We start from the raw sequence: 18,577 nt of genomic DNA, 5'->3' as shown, positions 1-18,577 counted from the left end.
AGTTAGTATGAACCAGTCACAACTGATGTTAGCTATAAGTTAGTATGGACCAATCACATCTGATGTTAGCTTTAAGTTTCCTCATTGTTGAGAACTGTACAGTTACCTATAATTATGTACATCCTGTCCAAGACCACAATTATTTTGTAGCGCATTTCTTTTATAACATAAATGAAAATTTCAAAAATCCAACCTGCGCTTTCTCAAAGAAATTTCTACAGTGTGTTGAACTATTTTTGGGACAAATTATATCAAATTTATAGAAAACTTTATTAGCTCTAACTCAAAATATGGACAGTTTTATGTTTGGGGCATCTTGAAATCTTTTGACAGCTTATGAAGTGCTAATTTTGAACCTTTTACAGCTGGACCAAATTACTACTTTCCTTTAAAATTCTGGACCCAAATTTTTTTAGTGTAATTTTACCCACTACTTGCAATTTGTTGCATTTAACATGGAGAAATAAATTTGGAAGGGTATAAAAATTAATGGCAAGTTACCCACTGTCAACACTAGGAACTATATTCTTGAACAACGAAAATCAAGGGATGACAATTGTGGTCTCGGACCATCCACTTCATTCAGAACTCGGTAGGAAAGTTGTCTTATTGGCAATCATACCTTATCTCCTTATCTTTATATCTATATCATTATTTCCCCACCGATTACAATGATAAATGATCAAAATCTTAAAATAAGTCTTTTTATTTAAAATAATATTTACAAAATAATACACAAATGTGCTTGATGCACATGAAACTGTTTCTATAGCAACTAATACACATTAAAAAAAGTTTATTGACATTTAACATACAAAATCATAAATATTTTTGCCATTCTAAAAATAGAATACAAGACAGCACAATTGTTCTTTCAAAAAAGTGAAATCCTTTAAATTTAAAAATTTAAAAGAATTATGAAAAAAAATAAAGTTTATATTGCATGTTTACCTGTAAAGATACCTGTCAACAATGATTTGCTTACAACATGCATAATATGAACAAAAATGAAACTGCCATTCACCATAAGGAACACAAAACAAGACAAGAAACAAAATTACATAAAATAAACATTATACCATTGTCACATGATAAGAATCAATATCTAGAATTAAGGTAAATACTGGGAAAAGGGAGGTAACCTCAATAAAATAAAAAAGATGTGATATTATTTTGTTGTTGATGTTTAAACAAAATATTCTCTCTCTTTCAATTTTGTTTATTCAAAGTTTGTATTCACTTGTTCACTAGACTCAATAGATTCCTAATAGCTTTTCATTTTAATATTTCATAAATAAACCAATATACAGATGGTGTTAACACAAGAAAGGGAAAGTAACTCTGGTGTACATTTGATCAATAAATGGCAAATACAACTGAATGTGTTTCAAAAAACACTAAAAAAAAGTATAGTAAAAATTATTATGCAATTTCTCCAATATGACTTAGATGAAAAAGGTCATTTTGTGAGCTGAAAGTAGTTTTATTTTTTACAACATTTCACAATACAAAGTGCCAAGAACAAATACTGTACAAATATTACTATTAAGCATCTACAAAACTTTTGTAAAATAATCAATCATAAATTATACATGATATGTATCACCCATAACATTAACATGAGTGTCAATTTAGAAATCTTTGCTATGTATTTATAATGGCAAAAACTGTGAAATTACAATTATCAACTATCCCAAAAATTAAAACAAATGCTATTTAAAATTTAGATAGTAAATGTATTATTATTTGCCACATTAATGAAATCATAATTTTTTATGCTACATTAAATGAAATCACCATAATTTATATGCCACATTAAATGAAATCACCATAATTCATATGCCACATTAAATGAAATCACCATAATTCATATGCCACATTAAATGAAATCACCATTATTTATATGCCACATTAAATGAAATCACCATTATCAATCACATATTGAAGTTCATTCAAAAAAAATTGCGATAATTTCTAAATTAACATTATAATATTGTACGCCTAGTACACCTAGTACACCTAGTACAATTGTTTTTGTTTTTTTACTGACAATATAATGTTATGCTAAATAAGGCAATTCTCCAGCAATTCAACATTAAAAAATAAAACAGTTATAAGATTACGCAAAAGACATGATTTACAAAAATAATTAAATTAATTTTCAAGCACTTTTATTTTTACAATTTCATCAAAACAAAGTCTATAAAAATCTGGTTATTAGCTGTTTTTATTTCATGTTTTTTGTTGATGGCTTTTGGTTTAAAAAAAGCGCATTATCTATGGCACAACACATTCAATAAATATACATTTTTGTATGGAATGTGTGGTTACAGTTGCCATGGTTACAATTATAGACATTTTAAATTATATTTTGTTCTAATGAAAGACAATAACACATACAAACACATTTGAATATATCAGTACTATGTGGTATAGGGTTTGAGATCAGCATTTTTGAATAACGTGGATTCATTTATTTTATTTGTTCAAACTAGCATTGATTTTTGGCAAAATTACTTTTTTTTGTGAATACTTCATTGCTTTGACAAATTATGCTTTAAAATGTTTAATACAAGCCTATAGATTTTTTTTAATGAACATTTTATTTCATAGTTCATCCTTTGTCCACATCATGTGTAGAATCCATGAAAATAAGTACCCCATTTATAAGGGCTATTCCATTCTAATAAATGTGTATATGTAGGTACTTAAATTGTTTTTTTACATGAATTGTGGATAACTTAAGATTGATATCTCAATGGAATTTATGTAAGAAACCTTGGTTATGGTTTTATTTGGAAATCCCTTTCTGCTCCCCATATCAATATAAATGAAATAAGCCCCTATTGAATCAATGGTAAAGTTCTACTTTCATCCTTGTAATCGAAAATTGAAAGTAAAACTTGATGAGGTATGAAAAAGGGGGGTCTAATTAAATTACTCTCATTTTAATTTTTCATAAATAAAAAATTTTCATTTTATTCTTCAAAATTTGAGGTATGTCAAAAGGCATAAATGTATAAAAATTAAATCACAGCCACCATACATAGCCTGAGTAAAATATTGATACTGTGTTGATGCTGGGACTAATGATATCAATTCTACCTCACGTCTGATCTGATTAAAATAAAGTTCTTGTGTTTAATCGTAAAATTTTTCATGAAAGCAATCAAAGTATATTATTAATCAGATTGATATTTTTGCAATTCTTAAATTACAACTGATCTGACATGTTCATTTTACAGATTGATCGCTCGCTCTCTCACAAAAATGAGCAACCTAAACTAAGTTTGCTATCTTACAACAATAAGAAACACCAATCATGAATCAACGTGTGTTTATATTGAAAAGGAACTGAATGTCAAAATTCTCTATTGCATTATACTACAGTATAACCTGTGTTATCTGGGGGACTAGAACAAAATTTCAGATTAAGCAGGATGTCAGAATACTCAGGTTTTTTTTCTGCAAAGATACGAATGTTTTAGGACCATGAAAACATGTTGGTTTAAAACAGAATGTTGAAATACGCAATGTATTGGTTTAAAACAGAATGTTGGAAAACTCAAAGTGTTGGTAAGGCAGGTTACACTGTATTCATCAGATTAACAAGATTGTAAAAGTATAGACTAGAAATTGTTTGTTTAGCAGATAGCGTCTGTAAATATCTCCGCCATCGTGTCACAATAATATCGTGTAATCTCATTGGGTAACGTCTTCCATCCCTTATTGTACGACTCAAGTAATTCTAGTAACGAACATCTCGCTCTGGCCGATCTTCTGTAATATAAAATATATATTGTACGACTCAAGTAATTCTAGTAACGAACACCTATCTCTGGCCGATCTTCTGTAATATAAAATATATATTGTACGACTCAAGTAATTCTAGTAACGAACACCTAGCTCTGGCCGATCTTCTGTAATATAAAATGTATAGTGTACGACTCAAGTAATTCTAGTAACTAACACCTAGCTCTGGCCGATCTTCTGTAATATAAAATGTATAGTGTACGACTCAAGTAATTCTAGTAACGAACACCTAGCTCTGGCCGATCTTCTGTAATATAAAATGTATAGTGTACGACTCAAGTAATTCTAGTAACTAACACCTAGCTCTGGCCGATCTTCTGTAATATAAAATGTATAGTGTACGACTCAAGTAATTCTAGTAACGAACACCTAGCTCTGGCCGATCTTCTGTAATATAAAATATATAGTGTACGACTCAAGTAATTCTAGTAACGAACACCTAGCTCTGGCCAATCTTCTGTAATATAAAATATATACTGTACGACTCAAGTAATTCTAGTAACGAACATCTAGCTCTGGCCGATCTTCTGTAATATAAAATATATAGTGTACAACTCAAGTAATTCTAGTAACGAACACCTCGCTCTGGCCGATCTTCTGTAATATAAAATATACAGTGTACGACTCAAGTAATTCTAGTAACGAACACCTCGCTCTGGCCGATCTTCTGTAATATAAAATATATAGTGTACGACTCAAGTAATTCTAGTAACGAACACCTCGCTCTGGCCGATCTTCTGTAATATAAAATATATAGTGTACGACTCAAGTAATTCTAGTAAAAAACACCTAGCTCTGGCTGATCTTCTGTAATATAAAATATATAGTGTACAACTCATAATGAATTATCCAATCCTTACATGTATTGAAGAGCTTTGTGTCTATTTTTTTTGTTAGTTTTTGTGTGCTTTGTTCAATCTTGTTCAATTTTGCTCAATCTATTGAGTTGAGCAATTACAACTGATTGTTAAAGTCTATTTCAGTCATTTCAGCTTCTTGCATCCATAACAACTTACCACCACAACATAGCCAGAATTTGGCCCTTAAAGTGGCATTAAAGCATCAACAATCAATCTATTGTGATATTGCACCACTGTCCCAGGGTTGAAGCACAAACATGATTAACCTCACTACAGAAGCTTTTTTTTCTTGTTTGAAAATTTGGTTAAAATGGTGATGATGTCTTGTGAATCCATTTCCTTGTCTTAACTTTTTGAACAAAATGTTAAGTCATTTTTGTTAGTTATCGGTTCCTTGTTGAAGATGATAATGTGACTTTGTGAACCCCACAACAAATTACTGGCATACAATAAGCATAAATAACGGATGAATTCTTCTAAAGATATGTGTCATCTATGTATCATGTGTGTCATCTATGCATCATGTGTGTCATCTATGTATCATGAGTATGTCATCTATATGTCATCTATGTATCAAGTGTGTTATATGTATCATGTGTGTATCATGTATGTGTTATCTATATAATGAATGCATCATCTATTTGTCATGTATGTGTCATCTATATATCATGTATGTGTCATGTATGTGTAATGAATGCATCCTCTATTTTTCATGTGTCATATGTGTACCCTGTATATCATGTAAGTGTCATCCGTGTACCCTGTATGTTATGTAAGTGTCATGTATATGTCATGTAAGTCATCTATGTAGCATGTATGTGTTATATGTGTGTCATCTATGTATCATGGGTATGTCATCTGTGTCAACTATGTAGCATACATGTGTGGCATCTATGTGTAATGAATGCATCCTCTATTTTTCATGTATGTGTCATATGTGTATCATGTATTACATCTTACCCATCTTTAATGATCTTTGTCCTCACTTTCTCCATTAATTCTGACATTTTAAATTCATCAAAAGCTTCTAATTCTTTACCTATACTTTGTACCTGGTAAAAACAAATAGTTACATTTAGGTACACAATTGTTTTCCTTTGTTTAAACAGATTATGGCATTTAGTAACACAATTATTGCCCTTCTGTAAGACACATTATTAACATTTGTTGGCAGGGTTATTGCCCTTCATTAAAACACATTATAAACATTTGTTGACAGGGTTATTGCCCCTATCAAGATTAGATAAATATATGTTGAAGCAAAATTGTTGTCCCTTCTTAAAACTATAAATTATCAAAATCACACAAAATTTGAAAATTTATCAGGATAAAGTTTACAAATATCATTATTTCAAGACAGTATATGTTATTATTGTTGGTTGAATTTGTCATAGTGTGATGGCCTATAAATCAAGAAAAAAGCATTTCAGATACACATAATTTATTCAGCGGTATTTGCATTTTACCTATGACGACGTTGTCAATTTCATATCAATTTCATTAGCAACGCCACATGCCTCTTCAGTTTCTTGCAATAATTTTCTATCTCAAGTGAGTAGCATGATTTGAAAAAGGATCACAGAAAAGATCAGAGGAAAAATGCACAAAATAGTGATAATACTTATTCAAGGGTACATTACTCTTAACCTATACTAAAGCTTGTTCGCTTTCATGGGTCATCATTGGGTTAATGCATTAGTGTTAAATATGTAACAATCATTGATATATTTTAAGGTTGTATTATGTAATTTTATATACATATTGCCTTCTACTGAATAAATATTATTATTATTATTACTTATTCAAGGTTACAGTACTTCTTACCTATACTACTTATTCAAAGGGACACAACTCCTTCCCTGTAATAATGTTGTTAATGTGACATAAATCCTTACCTGTAATAATGTTGTTAAGGGGACACAACTCCTTCCCTGTCATAATGTTGTTAAGGGGACATAACTCCTTCCCTGTTATAATATTATTAAGGGGACATAACTCCTTACCTGTAATAATGTTGGTAAGGCGACATAATTCCTTACTGGAAATAGCGTTGTTAAGGGGACATAACTCCTTACCTGTAATAATAAACACTCGTAATCATCGTCGGAAGAATTATCATCATTAAATATGGTATAGATACAATCATATATAGGTCCACTTAGTACATTAAATGGTTCTCCTTTAGCTGTTCTCATGTTACCAAATACTTGGCATAAAAATGTCACAAAACCTAAAAATTTCCCTGGGCTCTTTGTTCTTATACTGTCTTTATCTGAAATATAACATCAAAACATATTAGTTAAACTCTTAAGTATTGTATCAATAAACTCACTTATTTCAAGTTCACGATCTATAGTCATGATAGTAAAATATCCCAAATTCTATAAAAAAAACATTACAATATTGCAGTAGAGCGTGAAATTTCTGTGGGTTCTTGTTTGTCAAACTCTTAATTAGTTTTTGATGTTGTCTTTTGAAGACTGTTGTTTGTGGTTAGTTTGTTTTTCTGTTTTTGCCATGACATTTTAAGTTTGTCTTCAATTCTTAAGTTTGAATGTCCCTTTGATGTCCTTTGCTCCTCTTCTAATTGGAAAAGAGAGTGCAAATCAGAAGGGGATTTGGGTAAAACAGTTCTTCTGAATATTACCATTTAAGAATTGAATGCTTCTTTTTGTAACTTCATTGGGGTGTTAAAGGGTTGACCGAAGTACATTTTGTATGAAGAGCTACTGCGTTTCATTCTAAAAATGTGCACGCTGTAAACGCTTTTACATACAAAAAGAAGCATTCAATACTTATACATTTTTTAGCTATGATAATAAAAACACGAATTTTATATTATTTTAAAGTTTTAATTCACATGTGCACTTTATTGTAGGACCACATTTTATCATGAATGATAAGTTTTATTGAGTGATGCAACTGCTTAAGGAATAACATGTGATGTGCAGTAAGCCAATCAGAATAAAGTATTATAATGAAACATACATCTAATGTAATTATTGAGTAATGCAGTTATTTAGGGATAACACGTCATACATCTAATGTTATTATTAGGCCAAATAAAAAAGTATGTGTGGTTCCAGTTACATCTGCAAAAAAGTTAGGGTAGGTAGGTAGGGATTTTTTTTTATTTTATGTTTTTTTTTACATTGAGTCTATGGGAACAACATTCTGACTTTAACAGTGCTTAATGAAAAATGACAATAAAATCTTTAGGGTAGGCTATTTTTAAGCCAAAAAAGTGGGGACGGTAGGGTTACTGGAACCACACATATATTTTTATTTGGCCTTAGCAAATACTTACCTTTATAATCTAATTGTACCAAAGACAACATAATGTTTCTAAATTTAGATCCTTCAACTTCCATATTAGCTAGTCTATCACACAGACACGCCCCCGTTTTACCGAACTCCCAATCCTTCATACATCGGTTATATATTATGTTGGCTAATTCTTTCAGGTCTGACGATGTCTTCACAGTGTCTGCCAACGTTTGTATCTTTAATTATATGTAATTCATTATCAAAATGAGATATGGCATAAATAGACAAGACTATCCACCAAATAATTCAGATATGTAAGTGACTAAAGTACATACATGTATATAGTCATAGAATGTTAAGTATCTAAGAAATATGTTTATATGTACAAAAAATGTAATACATGTATATTAATTCTTAAAAAATTGGGGTTTTGGAAAAAAAAAATTTTTTTAGGAAATTTTCCAAATGGGAAATAATTTTTAATACTTATTTGTCAGCATGGTCAGCAGCTGCTTCCATAGATTCATCAAATCCCATGAAGGTTTGGCAAAGTATGAAGTCCTCACCAAACTTTAACCACAGACTCCATCATATACCTGTGGTGATGACAGCTCCATCTTTTCTATATAGACGTAGTTAAGTATGATATTGGTGTCAATTTTGGTAACGTCGTATGTTAACATCAAAGTTGTGTACTATATTGATGTGTTGTATTATTTACTTACAGCTTTTAAACAAGTGGTAACATCAATACAAGATATAATAATAATTATGTTACCTTGGAAACATCTTCTTCATCAGGTTCTAAGGTTAAAGTTTCAATGAGTTGTTCAAGGTCGTTCAGACAACTAGCACTCTGATCTTCTTCAGTATTATTGACCTAAAATGAAAATCTTAAAAGTGTTACATGCAACATACATGATGTATGACTATGAGGTGCTATAATACATCCCATCCCTTTTTAAAGTATAACAGATTTCAAGATAATCAATGTTTCCTTTTGACAGTTTTTGTCTTGCAGTTTAAATTACGTTGTATAAAAGAAGCAAATTGTGATTCAGGCGCAGATCCAGAAGGGGGGGGGGGGGGGGGGGGTTCTGGGGGTTGGAATCACCCTTTTTTTTGGACGATCAATTAAGTGAAACCCCCCTTTGTCCTGGGTTAGGAACCCCCCTTTTAAAATGGCTGGTTCCGCCCCTGTGATCAAATGATACATGAATATTGATCAAAATATGAATCAAACTGACTGATTCTTTCTACAAATTAATTAACTTTCAGGATCATTTTGACCCATTGAACATGTTGAATAGCCAGATTACCTGTAACAACAAATTGTTGATTTCCTTAGGGTTGCAGATTTTCATAATCATGATAATATTTTTCTTACTTCTACAAATTTTAGCAAGCAAATAAGATTAGAACTTTCATCATCATGATCATTTTAAAAATCGTTTCCTAAACGTGTTAAGCATAGTTAAACAATGGTTGACTTTACAGTTCAATGCATTTCCGTCAATTTCTCTGGTTTTAGTGAAAATCTTATTTATTACTGACTCTAGACATCTCTGGTTGTAATCAGATGTTAAAATTGAGAATGGAAATGGGGAATGTGTCAAAGAGACAACAACCCGACCAAATAAAAAACAACAGCAGAAGGTCACCAACAGGCCTTCAATGTAGCGAGAAATTCCCGCACCCGGAGGCGTCCTTCAGCTGGCCCCTAAACAAATATATACTAGTTCAGTGATAATGAACGCCATACTAATTTCCAAATTGTACACAAGAAACTAATATAAAAATAATACAAGACTAACAAAGGCCAGAGGCTCCTGACTTGGGACAGGCGCAAAAATGCGGCGGGGTTAAACATGTTTGTGAGATCTCAACCCTCCCCCTATACCTCTAACCAATGTAGAAAAATAAACGCATAACAATACGCGTGTATGTTATTTTTAAAAGATATAAATTATTCAGTCTATAATAACAAAGGAGACTGGGTTGTGCATACATGGCATACATATCCAAAAATTAGGTCACAGACATTGGACAATATTATATATCATGTATATGATTTAGTTTGTATTAATTATTTTGCTCTTTTTGGGCGTCTTGGTTAACAAATAAAACTATTCTTATTCTTTATTCTTATTCAACACCCAGGCTGGGTTCAAACGGATCCAACATTGTATTATTAAAATTGAGAATGGAAATGGGGAGTGTGTCAAAGAGACATCAACCCTACCATAGAGCAGACAACAGCCAAAGGCCACCAATGGGTCTTCAATTTTTTGTAATACTAGAACGCACCCGTGATATAGCGGGTTCGTGACTGAAGTAAAGTATATAACTTTGAGTAAGCCTTATTTTTATAGTATTGTCATCTGATAAAGTCATGTCGATTATAAGATACACAGTTTTCTCTGCTTACAAACTCTTTCTGTGTGAACCTGTCGACCTAGAACCTATCAATTATTGGCATAATTGACTATGCGGTTTTGGCTTTACTCATTACTGAAGGCCGTACGGTGACCTATAGTTGTTAATGTTTGTGTCATTTTGGTCTTTTGTGGATAGTTGTCTCATTGGCAATCATACTACATCTTCTTTTTTATATCATTGGTAATATTATTTATTTCGAAAACAAAAGTTCCAGGAATGAAGTACTTTTTTTAATCGACAGCATTGTCCTATATTAGTTATAAATAAAGTTGGATTTTTTGATTTGCTGTTTTACGTCATGCCCGCTAACAAATTGAAAACTGTAGAGTGGGACGCCCATATAAGCCGGGGAAACAATTTCGTCGTTTAATGATGTTGAGGTGTAAAAACTTCAAAGGATGGCTGAAATGGAAGACATATACCGATAAATGATATTATATAACAAATATGATTATTTTTTAAAACTGAGACAAAATTGCGGCACCTGCTGAAAAGGACCGAAAAACGGACAATAATTTTCGGCCAATTTCCTGAAGAAAAAACATGAATTCAAAGAAGTATTTCTTAATAATTCTTTGACTGAATGCCCTAAATTTCAGTTCTTGACAACTATTTTGACAATGATTGAATTTAGTAGTGTCAACCCCGTGAATATGACCCGTGTATATACCAAAATCCTAAATACACCGTTTGGTGGTGCACCTGTCAGATGCTCTCTGTTTCCTGTAGTGTCACTTTTTGTTGAGCAAACATACCACAGTCTCATCTAGTATTTGGTCTCGTACCTCAAACTTAAGGAAAGTTTACATATTTTACTTTTAAACAAATGTTAACACAAAGAATGGGATGAGAAACTGAAAGTGGTAAAAATAGCATCACCGAAAGTTAAAGCTCATGCATATAAAGCTCTTGTCCGACCAAAATTAGAGTACTGCTCAACAATTTGGGACCCACATCAAAAACAACAAAATTTACAAATTGAAAAAGTTCAGAGAAGAGCAGCACGCTTCTCATGCAACCGCTTCCATAACACCAGCTCAGTTACTGAAATGATGACAGACCTAAATTGGTACCCACTCGAAATTAGGCGTTTACGATACAGACTTGTTTTCTTTTACAAAATTATTCATGAAATTGTTGCAGTTCCTACACATAATCTTTTGATCCCACTTGACAATAGAACCAGACATAGCAATCCACACTCATTTAGGCAAATACAAACATCTAAAGACAGTTATAAATATTCATTTTATCCACGAACAGTTATAAATTGGAATCATCTGCCACAACAAATAGTATCATGCAGTACGGTAGAGGGATTCAAGAGTATGATCTCAGAATCTGCTCTAATCCCCATATTCTATCCCTAACTATTCTGTTATCAAATGTATATAGTTTTATCACAACTTATTTTTTCAAATGTACATACGTTATGTTGATTTTTTGATTTTGTTATTTTTGATTTTTTGTTGCTAAATTAGTGTAAATTATAAATTTTATAGTCGACGCCCGGCGAATAATCTTCAATAATTGAAGGATCGCTAGAAACCAAAAGAAGAAGAGGATAATTTTTAGATGCAGCCTATTTTTACATTTGATGTAGATTTGAGCGCTGCGTCACCCCCTCCTCCTGGTTTTGATAAAGTCTGTGTAGCCAGAAGTCCTCTGCCTCTTCCACGTCCCCGACCAGTACTTGTCATCATATAGAATATAGTCTATAGAATTTTAAAATATTTTTCAAAACATCAACATGTGTACAAACTAAATTACGAAACAAAGCTGGAATCGGCACTGGTAATTTCCGTTGAGGACAATTACTTGTGACGTATTGACAATTTGGTAAACTATTTTTATAGACTACCAGTTGTTGATTATAGATTGTCCTTGGTGATAAGTTGTAAATAAGTAAGTGGAACATCTTACTATTCATTCTGATCTGGATTTGGAGTGTACCCTTGCAGTTATGTGGTGGTGCTCCAAAAATTGGAGGAATGCCTTCTTTTTGGCGGTGAAAAACTTGATAGTATATTGCTTAAAGTAATCAACGCATCATTTCAGCACTGCCATATTTCAAATAATTTGAAAATTGGTACTCTTACACCAATCTTCAAGAATAAAGGAGACATATCAAATTCAAAAAATTATAGAGGCATTACCATTACTCCATCAATGTCTAAAATAATAGAAACCATACTCAAACTACGAATTAATCCAAACATACTGGAAGATCAAAACCCTCTTCAACGTGGTTTTACCAAAAATACGGCTCCTCTTATAGCATCTCTAATCATGGAGGAATTCAAAAGAGAAAGTAAAGACTTGAATAAACCAACAATATACGGAATGCTAGACGCTAAATCTGCTTTTGATGTAGTACGACATACAAACCTAATCAGAAAGCTATATCATTTAGGCATTTCAGAACAGTGCATTTTAATGATTGATAACCTATACAAAGACGCTACGTCTAAAATTAAATGGAAAGGAAATACATCTGATGCATTCAACATTGAGCAAGGTGTAAGGCAAGGAGGAACATTAAGTGCCGATTTATACAAAGTTTATGTAAACCAGCTGTTGAATAATTTTGTAGAGTCTAAACTTGGTGGAAAAATAGGATCAATAAGTTGCTGTGCCCCCACCTGTGCAGACGACATAGCAATAGTTGGAAATAACCCATTCGACATACAAGTTCTCATAAATATGGCATATGACTACAGCCAACGAGAAGGCTATCTTCTACAACCTGAAAAAAGTGTTATTTTACCGATTAAAACTAACAGTAAAGTAACATTTACAGAAGATACTTGGTTGATGAATAACAATCCAATGCCAATTGTCACCAAAACACCACATATTGGTATACAAAGGGATGCAACCGATTCAGCAGGTAGCACCATAGAGGCAAATCTTAAAAAAGCCAGAAGATCTTTATATAGTTTAATGCACACTGGTTTACACGGAGAAAATGGCCTAGACCCAATATCTGCAATAAGTATGCTACAAACATTTATATTTCCAATTATGTTTTATGGATTAGAAATTTTACTGCCTACTGGAAAAAATATAGATTTAATATCAAAACAGTATAAAAGAATAATAAAGCAGATCCTCTCTTTACCCGTCAATGTAGCTGACCCAGCAATTTACGTAATATCTGGCTTGCTACCTGCGGAAGCAGTCATACACAAAAAGGCACTCATCTTATTCGGAAGTATATGCAGAGCTGGATGCACCTCCACTGAATGGAAAATCGCTGAAAGACAATTAGGAATTAAATGCATTAAAAGCAACAGTTGGTTTATTGCTATCAAAGCTATATTTTTGAAATATGAAATTGGTGATCCATACATGTGTCTATTTGATACGACTATGTCCAAAATGCAATGGAAGAATTTGGTGAAACAGAAAGTCAATATTTATTGGTCAAATCGAATTAAACAAGAAATTACATTGTTTTCATCTCTAGAACATCTTGGAGAAATTTTTACTATTGGAAAATGTCACCCAATAGCAAAAACTATATCAGTCAATATAAGAGACATATCTAGAATACCAGTCCGACTTAAAATCTTAACTGGAACCTACATTCTTCAGACAAAAAGGGCTGTGTTCAATAAAGCTATACCAGATGGTACCTGTATGATGTGCAAAAAGAACGAAGAAACTATGAATCATTTCCTGTTGATTTGTGAAGAACTAGAATGCATACGAAAACCACTTATGCTAGAAATAATAAACATTAGCAGTATGATTTTTGCCAAACATAAAGTAGATGCTGCAATTCATATAACAACAGTAATAGTCAACCCATATTTTTATTGCACACAGTTGAATTCACAAGCTCTTATATCAGACATTGATACTCAACTAGAACCATTATGCAGAAGCTTGTGCTATAAATTACATGCTAGAAGATATCAGTTACTGGACATTTCAAAGAAGTCAAAAACTGTTAAATAACATATTCCTTGTTGAGGACTGATCGCATCTTGGTACTTCCCCGTTTCCCTAAAAAAATATATATTTTCATGCTTATGGATAACTTCCCCCCCTCCCCCCCCCCCCCCCCAGATAGTATAAATTATTTCATCTAGAGGGATAAATTATTTTTTAAACAGTATATATTATCACATTTAGGTTTTTGTTTTTTTAATACATTAGTAATCATTTTAACTTTTTCAAAATCCTTGTGATACTGAATTCATAGCAGATAAGTGACAGTGACAGTGTGCTTATAGGACATTTAGACTTAAAAAGCAGACGAAGCTTTCTTTTTTTTTTGTGTGTGTGTGTGTAAATAAACCTTGACAATTTGTTTTATTGGTGGAGGATTGTGATATAATTGTAAATAATTCAATAGTGTGACCGTTTTTTTATTATATACTGGTGGATAGTTTTCCTACTCCAATTTTTGGAGGTGTGCCTAAATTGGCAGAAGATAGACAATACAGATACAGATACAAGGGTAGCTATATTTATTTCGTACCTGACAATTTCGCACCATAGACTTTTCGTACCCAACATTTGCCATTCCTTACCCATCATCATATTCATTTTGCACCTACTAGACCAACTGTTTACACCATTACAGATAGATTAAATAAATGTTGAATATTTCTTTTAAGAAGATGTGGCATATTAAACATGTTAAAGATACTAAGATTCTCACGGTGAAATGGTGCGCGCCGGTATGAGGAATATTCAGTAAAAGAGAGTGACAAGTCGTGTCAATTGAGGGGGCAATATGGGGTCAGTTAACATGTTAACACAACCTTGATTTTGGCAAAAAATGCAAAAATGCTGATAAAAGTTAACAGAAAGGGTTAAACTGAACAGTTTTAACAGCTTAAATTGATTTCAGATAAAATTAACAGTTAACAACAATCATGTATTGATGCACATGCACAACACATCAGAAGATGAATTTCATTTCACTTTAAAATATACAAAACTAATTATATAATAGTTCTTGAAAAACTGGTCGTTATCGTGATATATGGACTGCCCACAGGACAGTGGTATTGACTAAGATAGTGATAATGACCGAGCCAAAGGCGAGGTCATTATCGCTGTCGCAGTCAATACCACTGTCCTACGGGCAGTCCATGTATCACGATAATGACCAGTTTTTCAAGAACTATTATGTTTATTTCATTGAGAAACCATGTTTTAGAAAATTCTCATAAATTCAAAATGCCTACAGCGAACTCGAGTAGTCAGTGTACGATTTCTATGGCAAAGAGTGAAGACCAGTCGTAGTAATACTGCCATTTATTTTAGTGCAATTTTTCAGTATATATAAATACTTAATCAAGTTATCTTTAATTTGATAATTAACGAAAACATATAATAAACAATTCAACAAATTAAATATAATATTAAAAACAGGAATATGCTTTGTAAAAGGTACATCTCTCTAAACAGATAAACCACGCCCCATCGGTCATTAACAGAGAAATCACGCCAAACTGTCATTATCAGACGTAAACCACGCCCCAAGGCAACTGTCACTATCAGACGTAAACCACGCCCCACCGGTCAATATCATGTAAATGTTCGTTAACGACCGGTTTTCTGGTCCATATTTTCTGTTTATGACGTATGGAATTTATTCCTGAAGAATAATGAATGTCATGTGACCCCTTTTAATCCAATAAGAGAATCTTATTCTCAACCGATATGAAATAAATATAATTGGGACCAACTGTTTTCCAAAATTAGTGAAATGGTTCCTTCCCTCTTTTTTAAATATGACTAATGAAGCAAGATTTAAATTTTTGTATACGTGTGTTGAGACTGCGGCATAATTAGAATCTTTCAATTGTATATCCTTCGGAGATTCACTTTGAACTCAGTGATACGGGCATCTATCGCACACGGTTGTGTTGTATGGCTGCTGTCGTCAATTCCAAGCAAACAAATTTTTGAAAACTTGGCAATATCAATCGGCGAAATCTATTTTCAGTACTAATATGAATTTTCCTAAATCGGCTCTTTTCGTAGATTTGGGTTCGGAACCGATAATTGATTTCTGTGATAGAAAGTATAGACAACCTTATTTGTCAAACTAGCTCGATTTTAAGTGTATTAGGTTAAAAATGTTAGCACGAACAAATTGTTTACACATGAACCAAGTTTTTTTTATAGAATGAACTTGTTATAGACTCACCGATTTGTCAAATATGAAGAGTCCGTGGAACACTTCGTTCTTAAATGTTCTGAAAATTTTCCTATACGAAACACGTATTTTGTCGATATAAATGCATGAGTACCTTATAGTAAGTACTTACTCCCCTGACTTTTGCTTCACGAAGTTACCGTCCAACGAAATAATAAACATACTGCTAGGTGAATATGTTTATACGGTAGATCCAAACGTTTGTAAACTTGTTGACTCTTTTAGTAAAACAGATGTTGAGTGAAATGTACACTTACAGATCTTCGATTTTGGAAAATTAAACTAACTGTAATTTACATGTGCAACTAAATTGATGTATTTGTTGAGATTTTATATTAATACTTAATGCTGTTTTCGTGAATGTTGACTTATTTTGAAAAAGAATGAATTTTTAACTTTGATATTGTCCTATGTGTATTTAATCTCATTGTAATTATTCATTGTATATGCTCTTAAAGACGCATTTGTAGGTACCCTGCCTGGAAGTGCCCCGTTGAACAAGGAGTAGTTTCTTAATAAATATAAATATATATCAACTTAACACTTATGGTTCACTTATAACACAGTTCCTTATGAAATGATATTTCTAATTTTAATGCCAAACTAGAATTTCGATTCGCATTTCACGTCCACTGAACATAGAAAATGGTAATGCGAGTGGGACATCCGTGTACTATGGACAAATTCTGGTTCATAACAATATTTACCATTGCATTTTTCTCTTCTCCAGCTGACTCCAGCACAGTATTACAGTCTGTACTAACAGAAAGGTTTGTAGTCTCACTTTCTTTGAAAGACCTCGCTGCCTCGATTCCTTTACCACTCGACTTCGCTGCCTCGATTACCCCGACACCTGACTTTGCTGCATCACCCAGATCTGCATGACTGACATCTTTGACGTGAAGTGTTTCAATTTCTCTCGTCTCGAAAGACTGTTCTTTAATTTTTGCTGGCTCGACACTTTCTTGTTGTATAGTAAGAGATTTTACATTTTCTTCATTTTTTCCTATCTCTGCGGATAACTGTTCATTACCAGGAACAATATCAACCCTCTTTTCAACTTGTTTTGACAAGATACCTTGAAGAAACGAATTCAGTTTAGTTAATTTGGTTTGTTGGTCCATTGACGCCTTCCCTTTTTTAGTGAATATAGCCCCTAGAGATTCTTGTATTCTGTCATGCGGTGAAACAAGAGTATATTCTTCCTCTTTGTATTTATTTGATTTATTAGCATAGCGTTCTTCGTCATACCTCTTCTCGTGTAAATAATCTTGACCTTTTCTTCCTGAATATATGTATTCTTTTGTTTCCTTGTCATCGCAATCTCGAATGTCATACAGTTTCAGATGCTTACCCCGCTCGTAAGACTGTGCGCGTCGGTTATAATCAACTTGCTGATTTCTCCTTGGACTAAGACTAGTTGACCGTTGCTCTTTCTTCGGCGAAACAGCGTTAGCATATGAACGTACTTTTTCTGACATTCCCCCTTCTTCTTCTAATGTCACGTGTTTTTCCGGATGCAGTCGTTCAGCTGTTAAAGACCGGGCAGATGTCGATCCCTGCTCTCTATACATGCTATATGCAGCCACTGGTAGAGGGCGCAGCGGTTTGCACATTTGATATTTTTTAATGTTATTTTCTTTTGATAAGCTTGGAAATTCGTCAATGTATTCATCACCGATATTATCATCACTATTATTGTCAGTTTCTGTTTCATCAAACCAATCGTACTTTCCTTTGAAGTGTGGTACCCTGGGCCTTTTAGGGCCGTCTTCATCCATGATTTTGTAAGTTACTATTGACTGTACACTGCAATGAGAAAGAGAAACTTAAGTGTAAGAGCATTCCATTTAGATAGTGATAATAATTTAAATCAAGATTAAGTTTTTTTTTATAATAATTTTAGTCTATACCTAAAGAAAAATTTCCAGATCAGACAGGATAAAAAAGAGACAAAAGTTAAGATAAATAGATAGAGTTATTCCTCTTTGTACCGGCTCTCTCATATCATGTACCT

At 32.7% G+C, this 18,577-nt stretch overlaps 1 protein-coding gene across 1 annotated transcript; it reads right to left on the bottom strand.

Moving 5' to 3' along the window:
• Positions 1–2,981: 2,981 nt before the first annotated feature.
• Positions 2,982–18,341, bottom strand: LOC134719275 (CBP80/20-dependent translation initiation factor-like). Its single transcript, XM_063582279.1, has 6 exons — positions 17,268–18,341; positions 8,719–8,820; positions 7,981–8,176; positions 6,749–6,945; positions 5,634–5,725; positions 2,982–3,780 (listed from the first exon to the last, which is right to left on the bottom strand). Exons 1-6 carry the CDS (start codon positions 18,339–18,341, stop codon positions 3,645–3,647), a joined length of 1,797 nt encoding a protein of 598 aa, XP_063438349.1. The 3' UTR covers positions 2,982–3,644.
• Positions 18,342–18,577: the final 236 nt, after the last annotated feature.

Source organism: Mytilus trossulus, chromosome 5 (assembly GCF_036588685.1).
Source record: "Mytilus trossulus isolate FHL-02 chromosome 5, PNRI_Mtr1.1.1.hap1, whole genome shotgun sequence".
Lineage (NCBI taxonomy): Eukaryota > Metazoa > Mollusca > Bivalvia > Mytilida > Mytilidae > Mytilus > Mytilus trossulus.
The sequence above is the reverse complement of the archived record's forward strand: the minus strand, read 5'-3'. Positions and strand labels throughout refer to the sequence as shown.

What these genes read in the sequence shown, in the direction of transcription:
- LOC134719275 (XM_063582279.1), bottom strand. Translation starts at nt 18,341, where the DNA reads ATGGATGAAGACGGCCCTAAAAGGCCCAGGGTACCACACTTCAAAGGA. An exon ending in ATGAAGAAGATGTTTCCAAG is followed by an intron (nt 8,177 to 8,718) that starts GTAACATAATTA and finishes ATATAATTAAAG; the next exon opens with ATACAAACGTTGGCAGACAC. An exon ending in ACAAAGATCATTAAAGATGG is followed by an intron (nt 3,781 to 5,633) that starts GTAAGATGTAAT and finishes TTTATATTACAG; the next exon opens with AAGATCGGCCAGAGCGAGAT.